The 20,526-nt window shown below is 37.7% G+C and overlaps 2 protein-coding genes across 2 annotated transcripts; one reads left to right on the forward strand and one right to left on the reverse strand.

Annotated features, from left to right (window-relative positions):
• The first annotated feature begins 1,229 nt into the window (after window positions 1-1,229).
• On the forward strand, window positions 1,230-10,786 carry acp6 (acid phosphatase 6, lysophosphatidic). The gene is made up of 11 exons (XM_077216061.1): window positions 1,230-1,511; window positions 2,250-2,418; window positions 2,775-2,903; window positions 3,803-3,933; window positions 4,394-4,473; window positions 4,588-4,675; window positions 7,447-7,579; window positions 7,668-7,768; window positions 9,091-9,183; window positions 9,489-9,654; window positions 10,180-10,786. Exons 2-11 carry the CDS (start codon window positions 2,257-2,259, stop codon window positions 10,312-10,314), a joined length of 1,218 nt encoding a protein of 405 aa, XP_077072176.1. The 5' UTR covers window positions 1,230-1,511; window positions 2,250-2,256; the 3' UTR covers window positions 10,315-10,786.
• Window positions 10,787-10,872: 86 nt separating this feature from the next.
• On the reverse strand, window positions 10,873-19,828 carry LOC143723531 (uncharacterized). Its single transcript, XM_077216060.1, has 7 exons — window positions 18,429-19,828; window positions 15,770-15,843; window positions 15,441-15,675; window positions 12,804-15,001; window positions 12,374-12,583; window positions 11,883-11,985; window positions 10,873-11,790 (listed from the first exon to the last, which is right to left on the reverse strand). Exons 1-6 carry the CDS (start codon window positions 18,748-18,750, stop codon window positions 11,884-11,886), a joined length of 3,141 nt encoding a protein of 1,046 aa, XP_077072175.1. The 5' UTR covers window positions 18,751-19,828; the 3' UTR covers window positions 10,873-11,790; window position 11,883.
• Between the last annotated feature and the right edge of the window lie 698 nt (window positions 19,829-20,526).

The following is a 20,526-nucleotide window of genomic DNA, read 5'->3' on the forward strand; positions in this document are numbered from 1 at the left end:
GGGGGTGAGTGTAACGGAGGCCAGCTAGTGAGAGCCGTGCAGGTAAAACCTCACTCCCCTGACATCAAGAGGAGCACTAGTGACTGACGTTAGGGACTGCGGTCTTTAGTGTCCTTGTTAGTGTGCCTGCCTCCCATGCCGGAGATGCTGGTTTGAGTCCTGCTCGGAGAGGGGGCGAGTAGGGTTGGAGGGGTCACTTTGGTGCCATAACCCACATAGGATTGAGATTTAGGGGGAGAGTGTAACAGAGACCAGCTAATGAGAGCTGCGCAGGTAAAACCTCACTCCCCTTATGTCAAGAGGCAAACTAGCGACTGATGTTAGGCATTATACATAATTAAACTCAATGCCAAAATCCTCAATATTGACTGCTATATGTATGAAAGTGCCTAGGAAAATCAAATTTTTAATCAAAAAGAAAAGAGAACGAAGGCTAAGGGGCAAACAGAGCTTAAAAGATTAATCATTTGAATTTAGCATATACATGGCATCCCAAGGACAATCATTGTTATTCTTCAAATTTTTTTTTTTATTACTTTAGCACTTTCATATAGATGTCTGTAATATGTAGACCTATATTAATTAGGCCTATTCCAATAATGTCATCTCGTCTCACAAAGGGTCATTCAAAATATCTGTCAGAGGGTTTCAGAATTCAGGAAAATAATTCATTGACAATTCAAACATTAGGCCTATTGTTCAGTCTCTCCTGATGTAGTGTTTTTTATTTTTACAAGTAGAAACAAGACTTACATTTATGGCAGAGGTTTAGGGTTGGTCTAGACTAGAGAATCTTTCTTTGACGCTTTATTTCATTTTATTTCTCTTATGATTGCAGTCACTGTGTCTAATTGCCAATAAAATATCCTAGCACTAATAACCCAAATGCTTGATGGATTTTTTTTTGTACATCATAAAATTACAAACCATGTAGCCTATTACAGCATCGGTATAGGACACCGTCAGCTAGTCAGACTTTTATATTATTTGGAATCCTTTTTTGTTTGTTTGTTTTTATGTCATTTGCCCTCGTAATGTAAGTTAAGGCTATTTTTTATGTAGTCGTTATTCGGGTTTTTGTGGAGCAGGCAAATATAGGCTCTCATTCGCACCCATACCGAAATGTCATCCCTCTGTCTGTGTGACTGAGAAATAGTTTACGTCGTGTATACATGCTAGTAGTGTTAAGACTATTTCATTTTAACACTGTCCCCAAAAAGTATTTGGACACTAGATAGATTTGCTGTTATGCTACGTTTTATGCTTCGTCGTTTTGCATAGGAACATTACGCCAGTAAACGAGTTATGCATGGCTGAGTATGGGAAATGTAGTTTTACAACATTGTGTTTCCGATATTTCTCAGAATAAATAGGTAGACTATGAAACTGAATATCCCAGAATGCACCTCACCCTTAGCCGGCGTAATGCAACGTTCAGTCTTCCTGAAACTGAAAGGAATGAGTGCTATTTGAAACCAGTGGAATTAACCTGCCGCGTCTGAAACTTTCAGGTTGGTGATATTTAAAAGGCACTTCTTCTAGTGCACCTACATGTTTTTACTTTACTTAATAGATTTAAACTAGTGCATGACATTTGACAGTTTTCAAGAGCGTATACAACTTGCTGATATGACAGTCAGCAGCATTACTGAACGAGGCAGAAGTTGCCGTGTTTGATTCAGTTATAGAAATGTACTGACACGTTTTGATATAGAATATATATATATATATATATATATATATATATATATATATATATATATATATATATATATATATATTACACAAAAACAAAATATGTGCAGCCGTATACAATGTAGAAATAATGTATTCAACGTGATACATTTAATGTAATGTTATTAGTACAAAGCAGAAAACTTCTGAGTTGAGTTGACATATTCTAACCCTAACTCCACATTTAAGAAACATATTGTTGATATCAACAACATTTTAGTTTAAAATGCATTTGATATTATATATAATAAGTGGTCACCTTTCTTTCAGATTTTAATAAAATTTTAGGCTTCTCTAAATTCGTTTCAAATGCTCCTGTGTTGTGACTAATGAATTTTAGAAGACTAACATTACATACAGTCTTTCAACTATTGAGGTTATACAACTCTATGTATTATTTATTAGAAAAGAATATGTAAAGTGCTGTTCAGTTTTTTTCTGGAGTAGCATTTATAGAAACACAGGACATGTCGACTTCTCAAAAATGTCAAGTCAAGTGTTCACGTCTCTTTCAGGTCCATCATGTGGGCACGTGTGGGTCTGATGGGTTCAGTAGCCCTTGGGTCAACGTTTTGGTTTCAAAAGAATAAGGCTGAACCCTCTCCATACGAGCTTAAATTAATTCAAGTTTTATTCCGACATGGGGCGAGGACGCCGCTGAAATCCATACCAGATGTGTTGGAGGTAAGAGAGCTGATTAGTGTCACTTCAATGCCCAAAGTAGCATTTTAGCTTGATCAGTTATTTTTGGGGGGTTGTTTTTTTTTTAAAAAACAATCATGTTATAGATAGACAAACCTTTTAAATAATAGGAATAATAGTTTAAAAATAATATAAAAGAAGGTGGAACAAAAAAGAGAAGAGAATGCACAAATGTGATATTATTCTTAATTGCTTAAATGTCTCAGAATCATTTGTCAGCATTAGTCTATACAGCATGCTTTTTCACTCAGAGACAGTGGCACTGTCATATGTCTGTAATAGTCTACATGTTGATGCCGATTATATCCAGAATGACGCATGGTTTCTGCACCCCCTAGGCACAATGGGTCCCTGAGCTACTTGAAGCGCCCGCTCACACAGAAATAGACTATACAGTTACAGACCTGAAGGGGGGACCCAGACCCCCAGCTCCTGTGGAGGACAGCTACAGGGCCAAAATATTGACGGTGTGTTTGTTTATGCATATCTGCCACATTCTTATACAATGGAAACTGTGTTGTGCACACATGATTAGAAAGGGACCAGCTTGTGGTTTGCCTACTGAAAGGTAACATTAGTTTAAAAAAGGCCACAACTCTTTCTAGTTAATAGGTTTGGCTATTTCAGTGTGTTCAAAGCAGGCAAATATTATGCTACTCCATATGTTCACATTCTAGAGCTGGGATGGCAACGTCGGTCCTGAGGTGCTGATGTCCTGCAGAGTTTAGCTCCAAGCCTAATCAAGAACAACCTGAACAAGCTATTCATTGTCTTCAGGATTACTAAAGTACATGCAGTTTAGCTTTTATCAGGGTTGGAGCTAAATTCTGCAGGACATCAGCACTCCAGGCCTAACGTTGCCCATCTCTGTTCTAAAGAATTGTATCCAGCTTTGTGCCAACAGTTTGGCGAGGGTCCTTTTTTGCTCCACCGTGACAATGACCCCTGTGCACAAAGCAAGGTCAAAAAGGTTTATTGAGTCTGGTGTAGAAGAACTTGACTGACCTGCAACAAAGTTCAGATTTGAATGGGAGCAATTCTCTGCAGCCACATTCTAACATATAATAAAAGTTTGCTGTGAAGAGTAGAAAATGAAAGACCAAATGGTTTTGAAATGAAATGCTCAGCAAACATACTGTATGGGTGTGTTGTTTGGATGTCCACATAGTTTTGGCCATATAGTGTCATTTAACGACATGTTTGTGTAGCGTTTTAGAGTGCATGTTTGGAATGAAGTGGATTGATGGTAAATGGCAGTGTCAGACATCACGTAAACATTAGCATACCTAAATGTTTAGATGGAAATTGTGCCAGATTGTCATATTAAAAAAAAGAATGACACTGACTTTGACTCCTGCTTTCATAGGGTGGAACTTATCCAGGTCAGCTGACCACGGTGGGCATGCAACAGCTGTACGATCTTGGAGTGAAGTTACGAAAGAAATACATACAGGAAGAGCCCTTTCTCACACCTTCTTTCAATCCTAAAGAAGTTTAGTGAGTGCTATTGACAATTCTTTATTGAAATATTTATATTATTTGGCACCATTTGTGCTACTGACAAAAATGACACTTTAAATTGTATCATATTTAGGAGAAAAAAACAGTAACACTTTACAGTAAGGTTTGATTTGTTAACATTGGTTAACTACATTAATTAACAAACTTTAATTTTTAAAGTGTAACTTTAATTAAATATTGAAATCTATTAATACTATTTAATGAATCTGAGCTTAAATTACATTAACCAACAATGAAAATCTTTATTTTTATTAACATCAACAAAGTAATAAACACTGTTACAAATGAATTGCTCATTGTTAGTTAAAGCATTAACTAACATTTATTAATAGACTAAAAAATCTAATAAATTATCCTATTGTAAATGAATATGTTTATGGCTCTGAATTGCATTAAGCTAAATGAGTAAGAGGGACTATCTGTCGTTGATTTACAGCATTCGCTCTACCAACATTGTACGCACCATTGAGTCTGCTAAGTGTTTGGTGGCAGGACTGTTCCAACAGGAACAAGCAGGTAAGGTGGCAGCTCAGCTACGCTTTTTTGTGTGGTTTGCTTGAGTAATGGATGAGATGAGCTTGACATACTCCTGTGTTTGCCTTTCCCTGTTTGATTTTCTCCCACTCTAAGGTGTTGTGTCCATCCTCACTGATAAGGCAGAGAAAGAAGTCCTCTATCCCAACTATCATGGATGCAAGCTGCTCAAGCTGCATATGGGGTAAAACCTGCTTTATTTTGATAATGATGACAATAAACAAACTTCATATAACCATTCATACTGAATTATAGCTCACAATGGAAAGTTAATTGGGAAATATTATTATTACTTGGGCAATAATTATAATAATAATAATAAAATACATTTAAATTGAAAAATGATTCAAATTCCAAGATTTGGAAGAAGCACTTATTCCTAAATGTTCCTAAATATAATTTAACCTTCTTTATTTTCTTTATTTGTTTATTTATTGAGGTATGTACTTTTATTTTGTTAAAAATACTCTAATAATAACAATATACTTTATTATCAGTGTTGGGAAGGATACTTTCAAAACGTATTTCGTTACAGAATACAGAATACATGCCCATAAATGTAATTTGTAACGTATTCCGTTATGTTACTCAATCTGAGTAACGTATTCTGAATACTTGGATTACTTCCACATTGAATTGCATTGAATAAGTGTAGGAATGCGGTCATCACATCCTGCTTACTAAACAGGCCTATGCTGGTGTGTATTTCTGCATGTTCCAACTGGATGAATGTGTTATAGGCCCATGTCTCCCTGAAAGTGCAATATATTATAATTTGCTATAGAAGAACAAAGACTATAGTGTATGTTGCGGTCACCGCTGCGTTGATGTGGTGACTCCTACATGTAACATGTAAAGGTGGCGCTGCCAATAAAGCACCTAAAAGCTGTCTCAAAGAACCGGCAAAAGTAATGATTGAATTTGTTAGTGTCGGCTGCGAAGATGAAGTTTAAAAGTAGACATGTCTGTGAGGCAAGTAGGCTAGTCTACCTTATACGCTAAGTTTTGGTTCATTTATGAGATGAGCCTCAGTTCACGCGCTGTCGCCTCCGTGCCGTAATATCTATTGTCTGCTATAATTACTTCTTATTTTTTTAAATCCAGGCAATTGGTTGATGAAACATTGATTCAAATTTAGATACAATTAATACAAATCGAAATTCACTTTGAAGAAAGGCTTTGTGCATCTGTTTGATGTCTCTGTGGAAGTTTTAAAGCAGTCTTTTAGTGCCGCTTTTACGGAGTGGTCACCTCCGCGTAACACTGTTTTTTCCTCATAAATGCGAACAAGAAAAATAAAATTAAATGAATATTTTATGTTCTGTGGAGAGCCAACCCTTCTTCATCCAGTGTGGGTTTTACTTTTGGTTTTCGCAGTGTAGCCTAATTCACAGAAGTAGCCTATTAAAAATTTTTGGACTAAAAGTTAAATATTTTTTGTGTCACGCATGTTTATTTCCCAGATTAAATATAAAACGTAGGTGTATACATATATTTTTCTAATGTCTGGACTCCTTTATAAAGGGAGTATGGATATATAAACAGACATTTCAATATATTGGAATTAAATGCATTTTCTGAGAATGTATATTTCAAGTTTTGACTGCAAATGATTACGTCCTGGAATTGCTCAATTTTAAAGAATTATTCCTCAACTAGTTTTGTGGTGTAGGTCTACGTATTTTATAATGTTAACTTCAAATAATACTAATAGTAATTTAAAGATGTGTTAGCATTGGATCTGGACGGGAAGGATAACTCTGGGAGTTGGAAGGGGTGTGTTGCGATTCTGAATTCGCACACGCGACACAGGTTCGTGGATCTGAGTGTCGCGATTTCGGTTTCATATTGCATATCCTTACAGCCCGGTATCTAGTAGCCTACCTGATACAACTATAAAATAGCAAGGTGACCAGTAAAACTACAGCCTGGCTAATTAAAAAAATTATAGTAATAACTTTAAGATGCTTCTTCAGGTTGGAGGTGGAGTCTTTGGACGCTGAAAGGAGGATGGTTGCTTGCAAGCAGAGGTTGCACTGCACAGTTATATTTGTTCTCCCTTCGCTTTCTTTAATGTGAAATGCTGTTTGAATTTCCAAGATAGAAACGCATTCTTGCCCTGGCTTTGTTGCTCCTGCTCCATCTCTACCTCTAGCTCCCGCTGTCCTTCGACTCCATTGTGACTGATCACGCAAACCGCACATTATTTCGTTTTCATATTGGGGCTTCTGGGAAATGCATGGAGTTGCCTTAATTTATTTAGAGAGCGAATAAACTTGTGAAACAGAGAAGTATCGTCATGTAATCCATCGATTTAATCAATGTAACTGTATTCTAAATACCAACTATTTAAATTGTAACTGTAACGAAATACAGTTACTCATAATTTGTATTCTGAATACGTAACGCCGATACATGTATTCCGTTACTCCCCAACACTGTTTATTATCAGAAAACATTAGACCTTTGCTTCGGTGAAATACACTACCGTCCAAAAGTTTGGGGTCGGTAAGTTTTTTTATGTTCTTGAAAGAAGTCTCTTATGTTCACCAAGGCTGCATTTATTTGATCAAAAGTATAGTAAAACAATAATATTGTGATATTACAATTTAAAATAACTGTTTTATTTTTTAAAATGAATTCAAAACTGAATTGTCAGCATCATTACTCCAGTCTTCAGTGTCACATGATCCTTCAGAAATCATGCTAATATTCTGATTTGCTGCTCAAAAACATCAGTTGTGCATTTATTTGAAATAGAAGTATTTTGTAAAATGATGTCTTTACTGTCACTTTTCATCAATCATGCTAGCTAAAAAAATAATAATAATAATAATACAAAAAAAATACTCCTCCTGACCCCAAACTTTTGAATAGTAGTGTAAATGCCCGATGTTGGCTTGTGACTGGTTTAACATCATGTCTCTGTGATTGACTGTGGTGCATCAAATGTAGTCATCGTTGGGCACAATCATCCACGCTTCCTGACATTGCTGCAGACCTCCAGAGCATTCAGAGCTCCTTGGGTGTTGATCCTCATCAACATATCGACTTCATCCTCATTAGAGATGACATGGTGGCCAGAGAGGTAAAGTGCCCCCTGCTGATACATTCTACAGATGCATCTGCATTGGCTTTGATATTCAAATACAGTACTGTTATATTATTGATCCTAGACCCATGGCCTGCCGCTTCCTACAGCTCTAGAGCACTGGAGGAGTATCATAGAGCAGAGAGCTGTAGATATGATCTGTCACATCTATGAGCCCAGTAAGAGGTGAGGGGCCAATGAATCCTGCTGTAGATTCTTGATAATGTATGAAGAAGTTGCTTATGGTTTAAGGTCTCTGTAACAGAGATGGTGAACTCGAGTCACATGACTTGACTCGAGTCGCAAATTTAAGGACTTGAGACTTGCTTGACTAAATTAAGAAAATGACTTGACTTGACTTTGACTTGAGATCCAATGACTCGAGACTTGACTTGAACTGTATGACTCGAAAATGACTTCATATTCATTTTTATATAAATCATCGATTGCAAATGTGATAATGATTTTATACAACAGTTCAGTAAACGAAGAGTGAATATTGTGGTGTGACATAAGACGTAGGCCTAATATTGTAAATATTCTCTGTTTTTGCTCTATTTCTTTCCAATGACAGTAGTTCCAAACCAGCCACAGAAAAAGAGTTGTACGTATCCGAACAAATCCAGGGTTTTTGTGATTCAGTGACCTAGTTGCTTTGTTCCAGAATGAATCTGCTGCTTTGAACGAATCATTGAATGAATGCTTCTATGACTCGCTTATTGAGACGGTGATTTGGTGCCACCCATTGGCGGTTTTAATTTCATAATTAAAAAATATATAATTTATTATTTTTTAGCATCTAATTTTTTCTATATTAAAATTATTATATTTAATATAATATTTATTTATTTATCATTAATCTCATAACATTATTAATGGTGTTGTAATTGTAGGGTAAATGCATGGTTAGAAAAAAAATGGTTAGAACATAGTTAGAAAAAATTGCCCCTGGAAATCAATTTAAGGGGTCAAATATGGGCTATTAATGGGAAAGTTAATGTCTGCCGGTGATATTGCATAATACAAATATATAAGCAAAGTTAAACATATGACATTTTCTATAAACCAATATAATGCATCACACTTGTGAATTTACCTTCAAATGTATTATCTTCAACATTTTTCATATAATTGTTTTTATAATAATAATAATAATTCCAAATTTTGATAATCATAAAGGCATGCTATAATAAATTATATGATTATTATTAATATTACGATATAAGAAAGGTAATCAAGGTAATCAAAAATAAATAAGGTTGAGGCCAATATAAAAAAAATTCAGTTTGCTATTGTAACTTGACTCCTACTTGACTTGACCCTTAGCAGGACTCGACTTGACTTGCTTGAAGTGAACCATTGACTTGACTTGGTTGTGTTTACTGCGACTTGTTGACTTGCTTGAGACTTGATGGTAGGGACTTGAGACTTACTTGTGACTTGAACATGTGAGACTTACTCCCACCTCTGCTCTGTAAATATGTTTATTTGCTTTTGTTTGTCCTCAGGCAGAATTTACAGATGTGCGTGGGTCCGCTTTTCCACATACTTCTTACAAACATTGAGGACAAAATTCAAAGCTCAACTTCTAATCCAGACAGGTGTCTTCATTTTGAACAGCTTATCTTTTGTTTTATCACTTGACTTCTTTTAATGTTTTGGTGAAAACATGTGCAATCCATATTTAAAAATTACTTGCGATGCAATGACTTTAAAGCTTAAAAGTCCAAAAAGTTATTAAAACCACTGTGTAACATTCTCTACCTGCTATTTCCAGAGAGTAAATGTCAGTTACAAAACTTGAGAGGTGCTGCCTCACAGTGGTCAAACTCAGAAATCACGTGTGTAAAAGTCCTCTCGAAAACAAGATCTTTAGAGTTGCTGTTTTTTGTTGTTGTTGATACAGAAAGTTGTGCCTGTATTCTGTGCATGACACCACCCTGATGCCATGTCTTATGGCTTTGGGGGTTTTTGACATGAAATGGCCACCGTATGCAGCTGACATCACACTGGAGCTGTACCAGCACCGTCAGACTAAACAGCACTATGTTAAAGTATCTTACATTGGCCAGGTAAGACCATTCACACAGTAATCAGGAGCTAAAATGCTTCAAATACATACAATAATTTTTAAAAGCTTGAGGTTGATATGATTTTTTTTAAGTCTCTTATGTTCATCAAGGCTGTATTTATTTGATTAAAAATACTGTAAAACTGTAATATTGTCAAGCATTATAACAATTTAAATGAACTTTGTTCTAAATTTATTCCTGTGATGGCAAAGTTGAATTTTCAGCAGTCATTACTCATCTTCGGTGTCAAATGACACTGTTGATTTGGTGCATATTTCTTATTATCAATGTTGAAAACATTTTTGTGGAAACTGATCATTTTTTGAGGATACTTTGATGAGTAGGATAGCATTTATTTTTAAAAGCATTGTAATTAAAACACTGCACATTAGCAATAACTTGTTGCTTGTCATTAAGCATCTTTCTTTGCTTTACTGATTAATCTGAGATAAATGAGATAAATCTGGATTGGTCTTTTTTGTGTTGTCTGTCCACATTTGACGCTGTTATTGATTATACCTACAGGACCAAAAAATCCCAGGCTGCAGTGATGTCTACTGCCCACTGCACGAATTTAAGGCGGCAATGGCTGTTCATGCTCTCCCTGATGATTCTTACCATGCTCTCTGCAACAGTCCAGATGACCATCCCAAAGTCTGAACTCTCACTAACTCTCAACTCTGGATTTTGACCCAAAAAACAAATGTTTGGGTCTGGGCTGTAGAATCCTCTGGAGCTCGGACCTTCTACGTGGATTCAAGTGTTTATAATAACAAAAGAGCAGTATCAGAAGTCTTATGTTTAAATTCTGTCAAGTCCTTTCTTTTAAAGGAAATGGATCATGACCGGATGTAACAAATGGGAAAATGTTTGTATGCAGTGTACAAGTTGGTAAACATATTCTTTCACAGGCTGTCATAATATTTAGCATACATGTTTGTGTGTAATATCTTCAGTAGGTGCCTTCATTTCAGTCATCTGAAACTGGTACTGATTTTTCTGCAACCTCACATTCTTTTAACAATGACATCAAATTAAGTGCTGTCCAAGGTGATATGCAAGTCAATAGTGTGAAAATATTCTTACATACTTCTGATATGCATATTAAATTGTGATATGATAAAAAAGAAAACATGTTCTACATTTTATAGAATTTTGCTTTGTGCATTCACTAGTGTAACAAACAAATACCTGAAAAAGCACACATGAAGAAAAGTGTAAACTTTAAAATGCAAAATTTATTTATATGGCTATTTGGTCGTTCTACATTTTAAATTTGTGTTTTCAGACAAAACACCTCAACATTTAAAACTTCTTCATTAAAGTCCATTGCATTGTATGTTAAAGAACGATATGCATTAAAAATTCAGACAAGGAATTATCAAAGGAGAGAGAGGGAAGGAGGAAAAAAATAAATCACATTAGACATTTTGGGATTCCCTTATTTAAAAGATACAGTCTGTCTCATTTTGAAAAGGTGTAGTCAAAGCAATGATTTCACAAAATTGTATATACCCAAAAAATGGCATTTCACCAATGCAGGTAAACCATTTTGTGATTTCTACAATAACTCTTAACTCCATTTACCCAACCTTCATTTAAAAATTCCTGACTAATAGTTTTTTTCTAAAACATTGCCAGACAACCACACATTTAGGGCAGTCCATTGGCTCCACTCCATCATTCAAGTACATCCCAGTCCATCGCATCTTTCTTAGGTTTCAAAACAAAGCTGACATTAAGTGCACTCAAGATTATGCCATTTATAAAAAAATAATCATAATAACAATAGAAATAACAACTGTAGTAATTACATTAGTAATAAATTTAAAGCATTCTACACAATTCTCATTATACATATATCACCTTGACCATCAGGCTCCACCCCCCCTGAGAAAAACACCATGGGTTCAAGTTCTGGTTTAACACATCTGTATCAATTGCAAAGCAACCTCTGCTTAGTAACTTAAATAACAACAATTATTGTGAGGAAAAGGACCATTAAACCATCATAACATTATTTACATTAACAAATTCAACCTCACTGTCTTACATCACAGATCCTTGGTATTTACAGCGTTAATATTTAAAGAAACAAAGCTTTGCTCCTCTTCATTTAATCCTGTGGCTTTTCACCTAAAATTTTAAGACAAATTAAAATACTCGTAAAAAACAACAACAATGGAAATCAACAGAAATATAGAGATGTCTGTATATTACAGACTGACCTCACTGAGCAGCAATGCACTGGTGGCATTTGTAGAGCTTGGGATTATGTGTCTTTATGTGATTCCTCACATTTTTCTGTCTGAAGAAAGACTTGCTGCACAACTGCAAGAGAGAAATGAATGTGAAAATAGGAAGAAACCAGATATAGAAGTACAATGCCAGAGTGGGATAGGAAAACTGTTAAATGACTGGTGCTTTTTTATTGTGGTCTTTTGTCAATTTTATTAAGCAGAGAGTAGACTGAAATGATGGAGTGACCAAGAAAAAAATGGAATTAAGAAATGTTGCGAGCCAGATTCAAAGCTGCCCTGCTCAGTCAATACGCTGGACGTGCAAACTGCTTTGTCACAGGTCTGATGGTACTTTTTTTTTTTTTAGAATAAGGGCAATTAATCAGCTCTACCCCACCTTTTATTATAGCTTTGTACAGTAGACCGGCACATTGCTGGGAAGGGAGCACCTTCAGGTTCTCAAGAGACGTGATACATACCGGGCAGGGCCAGTGTTTGCCTTCAATGTGCTTGATTCGGTGCATAATAAGGGCATCACAGTCCCTGTAGGTGGCTCTGCACTGCAGGCAAGCATGTGCTCCACTGGAGGCCTGACCGTGAGGACTCTTCTGCTGTTTCAGACGTGCCCGTCGGATGGATTCCAGTAGGATGGAACGGCGGCTGCTCAGAGGAAGCAGCTTATTTACATTCTATGAAGACAAAACAGATAAATGTGTTTTTTTGTAATTTTGGCAAGTGTCATTTTATGTTTATTACCACATTAAATTTAGTTTCATTCTTTTCAACGATTGACATTTGAGTACTACTTCCCTAACCAAGACTGCATACAAGTTTACAAAACAGTTACGTAACATGCCTTTGTCATAAGAATAAACATCACCAAATGCTAGCATAAGTAAATCTTATCACCTTTGTCTTTGTAGGTTCTTTCTTGACTTTACAGCTACTCTTGCTGACTTGGGGGTGTCTAGAAAATCTGGTAACCTGTGACCCTTGGGACACACTGGTTTCATCCCTCTCTGTCTTCACTTGAATAGCAATTCTTTGGGAAAAAGGTGAGTGCCTGTTTCCAAGTCCTGCCCAGTGAGGCCCATTTAGACCAGTCCGATCTGGCATAATCCTGGCCCTCACCCGATCTCTTCTACCCATGCCAGGTGATGAATCGCAATGGGAACTACCTCCATGAGAGACAGACCGAGTCAGGTAGATGTCCATGCTCTCCTCCTCCCGTTTGATGCCACTTGGCTGCCGACAGAACCCAAAGAGGAAACCTTGATCCAGCAGTTTGACGGGTGGTTTGCTCTGACGCTTGCCCAGGTCTGAGGAATCGCTGGTTGGGAATGGCTGGGTTAGGGGCAAGGGGTCAGCTGGCTCTTCCTTTATCGTTTTGTAAAGGGGATGGCTGTGAAGATGCTGATGGTTGGAAGTATCCCAGTTCATGACGGCGTACTGAACTTCAGGACTGTCCTTTCTTTTCGGATGTTCCTTCATTTTTCTGTTCTCCTTCACCTGTGTTCCTCTTTCAGTTCTGCTGTGCTTTGCTTGTGGAATTCCTGTAGCATGGCTGCATTTTGTTTTGCTTTCTATTTTTTTTGAACTCTTAGGTTTGACTGTTGGGGGACGCCCAGGTTTGTGCCGCTTTGTGTGCTCTGAATTTGATGTGGCTACTCTTACTGTGCGATCTGCTGGTGGGCGACCCCTACGTCCTGGTGCTTTAGGAGGAGTTGCCTGGGGGCTGCAGACAGTATTGCGACGGTGAATAGGTTGCAGGATGGCACTGTCCGAAGATTCTTGTTTTATCCTGAGCATAGAGGCATTGTGTGCTGGTACTCTACCTCTTCGAGCAGGTTGGGAAGGTGCTTTATCTTGATTTTTGTGGTGACGTCTGAGTGATCGATCTATTGCACTGGAGTCTGTGTGCAGCAATGACCTGCTACGTGTAGCTCTAGCAATTGGCTCCACAGGATCGTGCCTTTTCCTTTTGGACCTTTCTTGGTTCCAAGATTCTTGGAGTTCTACTTTTACTGGTCTGTTCAGCAAGTCCATTCTGCTCATGTCACAGAGAGACAGAGAAGGACTAACTGCAGCAAGCACCCCTAAACTGGTTCCGAATCCCAATGGGATGCCTTGTGCACGAGGTTTTCGGCGGGCTGTGAGCGAATAATCACTGACTTTTAACTTCCTAAGTCGTTTTTTCTGCCCCCAACCAGACAGTTCTTCTGGACCAGGCACCAAGGATTTCCTCTGCAAGCCAAGGAAGCTAAGAAGACGGTATTTCTCCTGAGCACGGGGGCTATGCACCTCATCCTGAGGGACTTTGTTACATACCTTCTCTTCCACATACTCCTCCTTTACCTTTACTGAGGTATCATGGGTCAAAGAAATTGCCGGAGATTGGGATGGAGTCACTGAGAATTTACACTGGGGCTTGTATGCCCGGTGAGAAGAGGACTTCCTCTTTCTCTTAGTGGAGAGGTCAATTTTGGGGAGGAGTCTGCGCAGAGCAAGTGCAGCGCCAGGTGAAGAACGAAGCAGACGGCGTGATGGAGAGGAAGAACGAGTAGAGGTGCAAGGAGATGTTGAGATGACCGAAGATGTGGGGTGGGAGGACGTTTTTTTCTTGCAGGATGGAGATTTAAAGTCCATGAGCTTCATTCTGCGATTTGGGCTGCATGGAAAGCCATTTTCCTCAACCTGAAAACTGGACAGGAACTGAGGATTTGAGGTTTCTGTTTCAGGTTCATCTGTCACCTTATCAACAATCTGCTCACTGTACTGTGCTTGGATGTTCCAGGAAGACCCAGAGCCTTTTCCTTCCTCATCCTCTCTCTTCCTTTTGAGTCCCACTTTCCCTCCTGAAGCTGACGACTGGTCTCTCCTGAAAGGTCCAGGTATTGAATTATTTGGTTCACCAGGAGTACTGTGCATTCTGGAATGTAACTGACAAGTCTCTCGCTCCCTTTTGATAGCCGAGCAAGCCTCAAGGGCAGGCCACATGCGTAGATGGCGGGCCATGGCACAAACCTCTGTCAAGATGTCCAGATTCAGATTGAGGGTGGAAGTGTAAGAGAACTCCAGTAAAGCAAGCAGGCTCTGCTCACTGAAATCTATATGAGGAACCATAAAGGATTATTGATTAATGCACTGAAGGATAAAATAAAAGATATAAGTGTGTTGAAATAGGATAATGACAGTCTAAAGGTTAAGGATCTGCTGCTGGAATGAGATTAACAATACATTATATTAGTATATTTTGTATAATTAGTACAGAAAATTCCATGAAAATATATTCTTTCCTGGAAATCACAATTTTAACATTCCATAATATTTAAGGTTTCCTAGACTGTGGGAACCCTGTAACAAGTAAATTTTAAACAACCAAAAGCATAATCAGAGAAGATTACAATGGCTCACCTTAATGAATAAAATCTGATCAACAATTTCAATAATGCTCGTTTTAAATTAATACAAACTGTTTACGTTTTAAAGTGTGAACAAACACTTATTTCAAAACTGATTTAACTTGAATATTTACTGCACCCATACCTGTGAGGTCAACATGTGACTGGGCATCAGTGGCTGAGTCCATTTCAGTAAATAACTCCTGGAAGTACTCGCTCACTGCAGCAAGGACTGCTTTGTGGGCGACGAAACATTGGCCATCCCCAGTTTTCAGCGTGATATCACAGAAGAGCCCTGCTTCCCGTTGGCTATTGAGTTTGGTTAAGACTTGATGACTATGTGATTCCACCATCCTGGAGATAAGTCCCACATCAGAACACTAGAGACAGAGACAAAGTGAAAGTAAGATAAAGTCAAAACAGTAATCTTGACTAAGATGAATACTGGGATAAATGTGTCCCTGTCATTCTTACCACTGATCTCTCAGACTGACTGCGTTGACATTCCTCACAGCCAAAGACATAGTCTCTGACCTGAAAATACATTCCTAAAAGAAAAAACAAAATTATTACAGAGAAGGATTTGTCTGTGTATATTCAAAAAAGAAAGACAGTGCTGTGACCACTCCTATTTCACAAGTAGCTCAGTTCTGTGTGGGCATTACCCATTCTCTTTCACTTTCACATTACATAGAATAAATCGATTAAGACTGCAAACTATGCAGCTGACAGCTAGTGTAGGAATCTCAATTCACGAGTAAACTTTTTGCGTGGCAATGAAAATAACAAAAACTTTTTAACAAAGATCTCAGTCATTATCATCTCTTAGGACTATAGCACTAGTTAACTCCAGTTAAATGAGAAACTTGCCATTGGAAAAAGTGGTTAAGTGTGGCAAACAGATTATTTTGAATGTATATGCATATATTATACTTGGGTTTACTTTAAAAAAAAAGATGAATGAAGGTATGAATAATAAGGCTAAACAAAAGAAAAAGAGGCTAAAATATACTTTTTGTAGCATTTTATCCTCAAAGTAAAAACAAAATAGAGGGAATGGGAAAGGGCAAATAAACATCTATCTTTAAACAATATTAGAATGATTTGTGAAATGAAAATTGGGATACCAGGATACAAACTCGTCCACACATCATAGCTACACATTCATCAATTCCACTCTCAGTTTTATAAATTAACATTGCTAATGACCTAACAAAATCAACGAGTCATCAGCAATTTCAAATTTGATCCACAACTGCAACCTTGAATTAGACATGGGCATATTATCCTCATTAGGCTTACTTGTTTGTCTAGTTTGTAGCAAATTCATTTGGCAAACTAAGGTGTTTGTGGCACAGGGCAAAATACCCAGCTGTTCTGGAGCCCCAATAAGATGCATTGAGAAATCCCATGGTGCAACTCAGTTAAAACATGAAGCAGCACAACAAAAACCCAGAGTATTACTCCAATCACAATAAGTCCTGACTTACCACCGAGAGAGTGAAGCAACAGATATGTCATACTCCAAACAGTTCTCAGGGGACTGTGGAGTGGTATAGCTTAGGCGTTAAAGAGCTACATTAAAGTTTGTGAGTCTGAACCCCAGAAGAGATGATCCATGAACTTTTATATGACTGGTCAGCTGACAAATCACAAGAAACGAACTCCTATTCCAGGGGGAATGTCTCTGAAATAAATGGGCAGTAGATTTAGCTGAATATTACTGGAATCATTACTGTCAGCAATCTACAAACCCTTTGATAATCTAAAGTTTAGTTGGCATTTGACTGTAAATGTGGAGCTCAAACAATGATCTGAACTATTACTAAGGATTATTTTGGTCAGTGTTTTTTACCTCTCTAACAATGATGTCCACTCAGTAATTCACTAAGTAGTCATTTAGCCAAAGCTTTTAATACAGAAATTACAGGTTCGGTGCTCCTGGAATAACCCAAGGTTAAGTGTCTTAAGTGATTAATCAACCCATATCGAATTCAACAACCTTTCAGTTACCAGCCTAGATGCTTAATCACAAAGCTATCATCTAATACCAAGCATAACAAAATGAGATCTGACATTCCGAAAGCAGTTTAAGAATTGTAAACATCATAAGAAGTCTCGAGATAAGGTGGCCCCGAGGGAGATCTTTGCCACCTCCAAATCCACCTTAAGGATGCAATGCAGCATAAAAGCCAACTCTAATGCACCTCAAGTTTTCGAATTAGAGGTTCTGTGTAAATGAAATGTTACATCAGAGCCACCTTACTTTTTGCCATCTGTCATCGTTCACTGTCATCATGTTGAGTTTGAAAGGCAACATACCTCAACAATGTGACTTGAGTGCTAGATTCCCTGTGATTGTAATTAAATTGTAAATATTTGTATGCCATCTCTGTGCCACTTTACACTTACACTTAAACTTAAAGCCTAGTTCACAATGACAACATTTAAAGTCTACATAAAATGGACATTGCAATAGTCTTTTCTTCCCCACTGTGACAGCCTATATCCAAGAGAAACGGCTTCTCGAACAAGAAAAAGACGTAGGGCGGAACTTGATTTTGTCCATTAGGAATTGACCGGATCATTGTATTTTGCTAATTGCTGTGATCTCATGTGAGTGACAGGTTGTCCCGCCTTCATTCCAGTAAACATCATCAGAAAAGAGATGTCACTGCAATAGGGAGAGGAACTTGTTTTTATTAAAGATAACGAGGGCACATGCATTTTAAAAACAATAATGATGAGCACGGATAAATAATTTAATGAACTCCAATTTTCCATAAAAAGAAAATAAGAACTTTCAAATTTTATTTCATGGTGGCTAGGGTATAGCTAGAGGTCTCTGACACGTTGGTAGTTGCACTGCTCATTTTCATAAACATTTTTGCATCGCTGTTGCACGTCTCGTAGGAAATCGACAACTGTCATGAATACATATTATGCTTAAATATGTTTTAATAATATTAGGCTATAATTAATTTGATAAATTAACTAATTAAGACATTTATAAACTTTCATGATGATTTGATTCAAAGTTCAGATATAGCTTAAAACTAATTCGAGACGGACACTTAAATAAAATTTATCGGTAGTTAAAACAAAATAATACAATAAAAGAAAAATGACAAACCTTCCCACCAATAGTGCTCGGCCACCAGTCTGTATGTGTCCTCCAGGGTGTGGTGCGAATTGCCGAGTCTCTTCTCGTGGAAGGTAGCTATGGATTGAAGCCGCTTGTCTTCGGCCAGCACCTCTCGGTACTGGACGAAACCCTTCTCCAACTTTCTGCGGTAAAGAGAGCCGCCGATGACCTCGAAGGCAGAAGACGAGATGGACGCGCAGCCGCCGTTCACATATCCTGCGCGTTCCCGCTGCTCGTCCGCTGAGAGTTTACTACTGCGAAAGGTGTCATCAGTGTCATACTGAGCACTGTAGGTGCATTCACTTGCCATTATTATCGGATTTTTTTCCCCTCAATACACTTTAACTATCAGTGCAGCTTATCTGAAATCGTTTCTCCTATGAGTGAAAACAGAACTTTTTAAACTTGACTTTATCCACCGACATTGAGACGTTTCGGAAACCAATGATGCTCTGAGAAGTGTCGATGAAGTTTTAACATCTGTTGGAGATTCACATCAAATCCTCAATATGGATATTTAAGTAACAAGCAAAATCAATAATATTCTGAATAAATAAGACAGTCTCACTTAACAGGTCGTAGGCATCCAGGTTATTTTTGTTATGAAGAAACATTGGAGTTAGTATTTTACAATAAAGTCCAACATCTTTGGTGCTTACGATGTGACATTACATCATATCAAACGTGAAATACTACAACTCCATGAGATACTGAATTCAAGACAGACGAGTAACTTCCACCATCAAAAGCCATAAGTAAATCCTGACCACTTATTATAATTCAAATCAATTCTGGAATAAAAATCGGAAACATGAATGGTAAGTTCTTCTATAGCCTAGTTGTCCCATGAAACTGAACTAAACAGAAAAATCAATCGATTGAAAAATGTCTCAATCTGTCAAATATGCAGTGGTTGCCATCCATTAAAATGAAATTATTATTATTTAGGCAGGTACTTTAGGGCCTCTTTCATAAGAGGTAACTGCAATTGAATTAACTATGTGTCACGAAACGCAAACTACGTCATAACAGGAGATCCGAACGTCCAAATTTCTCGGCGGGCAGCAATAACAATCGCGTGGACGGGTCTTCCTCTCGCGCGTGCAACTTGTGATTTCTTGAACTCGGTCTAAGCACGCCGCAGCTAATCTGTCGCGCGACCTATGCGCTATACGCGGGGGTCTTCCCGAAACACATCTAACGGAACGGCGGCCTCCAAAATCTGTAATATCGTCCGCGGTTTCACCTTAACGTGCTCCGCGTCCGTTCCTGTAACGATAAAGCCAGTCAGATGATTAAATAATCCAATTTTTAACTCGTAGTCCTCTGTTGGTTGCCATTCGTCAACCTAACTTCGCCTCGACGCCCAATTGCCTCACCCCCTCCCTTCCTCGACGCATATTGGTGGATTCTTTAAAGAACATCGACTATGGACAACGCCATTGGTCATTGATACTGTCACTCACCGGGCTGTTTTCCCTACTTTTTCCCTACATGAAGATAGGTTGTTGACGTCAGCGTTACATTACTTAGTGTCAAGTTTATCAATATGAAAAAGGACAATAATGCGAAAATATTGTTTCGCTTCGACTAGTTTTCATTTTAGCCCTGCATTGATACGATTCTCGCATTTGTCTGCATGATTTAATGGTCGATAGATTATGTGATAGTTTAGGTTATTATTTATTTATGCATGTACAATAGCTAGGCTATAGCTATGCATTGTTGTTCAAATCGGTTGTATATATATTTTTTGTATATTTAACCAAATGAATGCAGAGGGGAAAATCCTGTAATAAACTAATCTTGTCAACTCAGTGCTTTTAAAGGTGTGCATTTTATTATGAAGATTTTTTTATGAAAACATTACAATCTAGGATTATTTTGGAGAAAACAAACAGAATTATTGTCTGAATACAAGAGAGAAGAGAGAGAGAGAGAGAGAGAGATAGTTATTTTAATTAAGCAAGGCACACACACTTTCAATGCTGCGTAAATGTAATTGACACGGCAAACAAACTATGTCCTGATCCTTCCCCTACAAAAACTCCATTGCCTTATTCAAGTAATTTCCTTACATGTTGTG

Source organism: Siphateles boraxobius, unplaced genomic scaffold (genome assembly GCF_051911475.1).
Source record: "Siphateles boraxobius isolate OS27281-9 unplaced genomic scaffold, OSU_SipBor_1 7, whole genome shotgun sequence".
Lineage (NCBI taxonomy): Eukaryota > Metazoa > Chordata > Actinopteri > Cypriniformes > Leuciscidae > Siphateles > Siphateles boraxobius.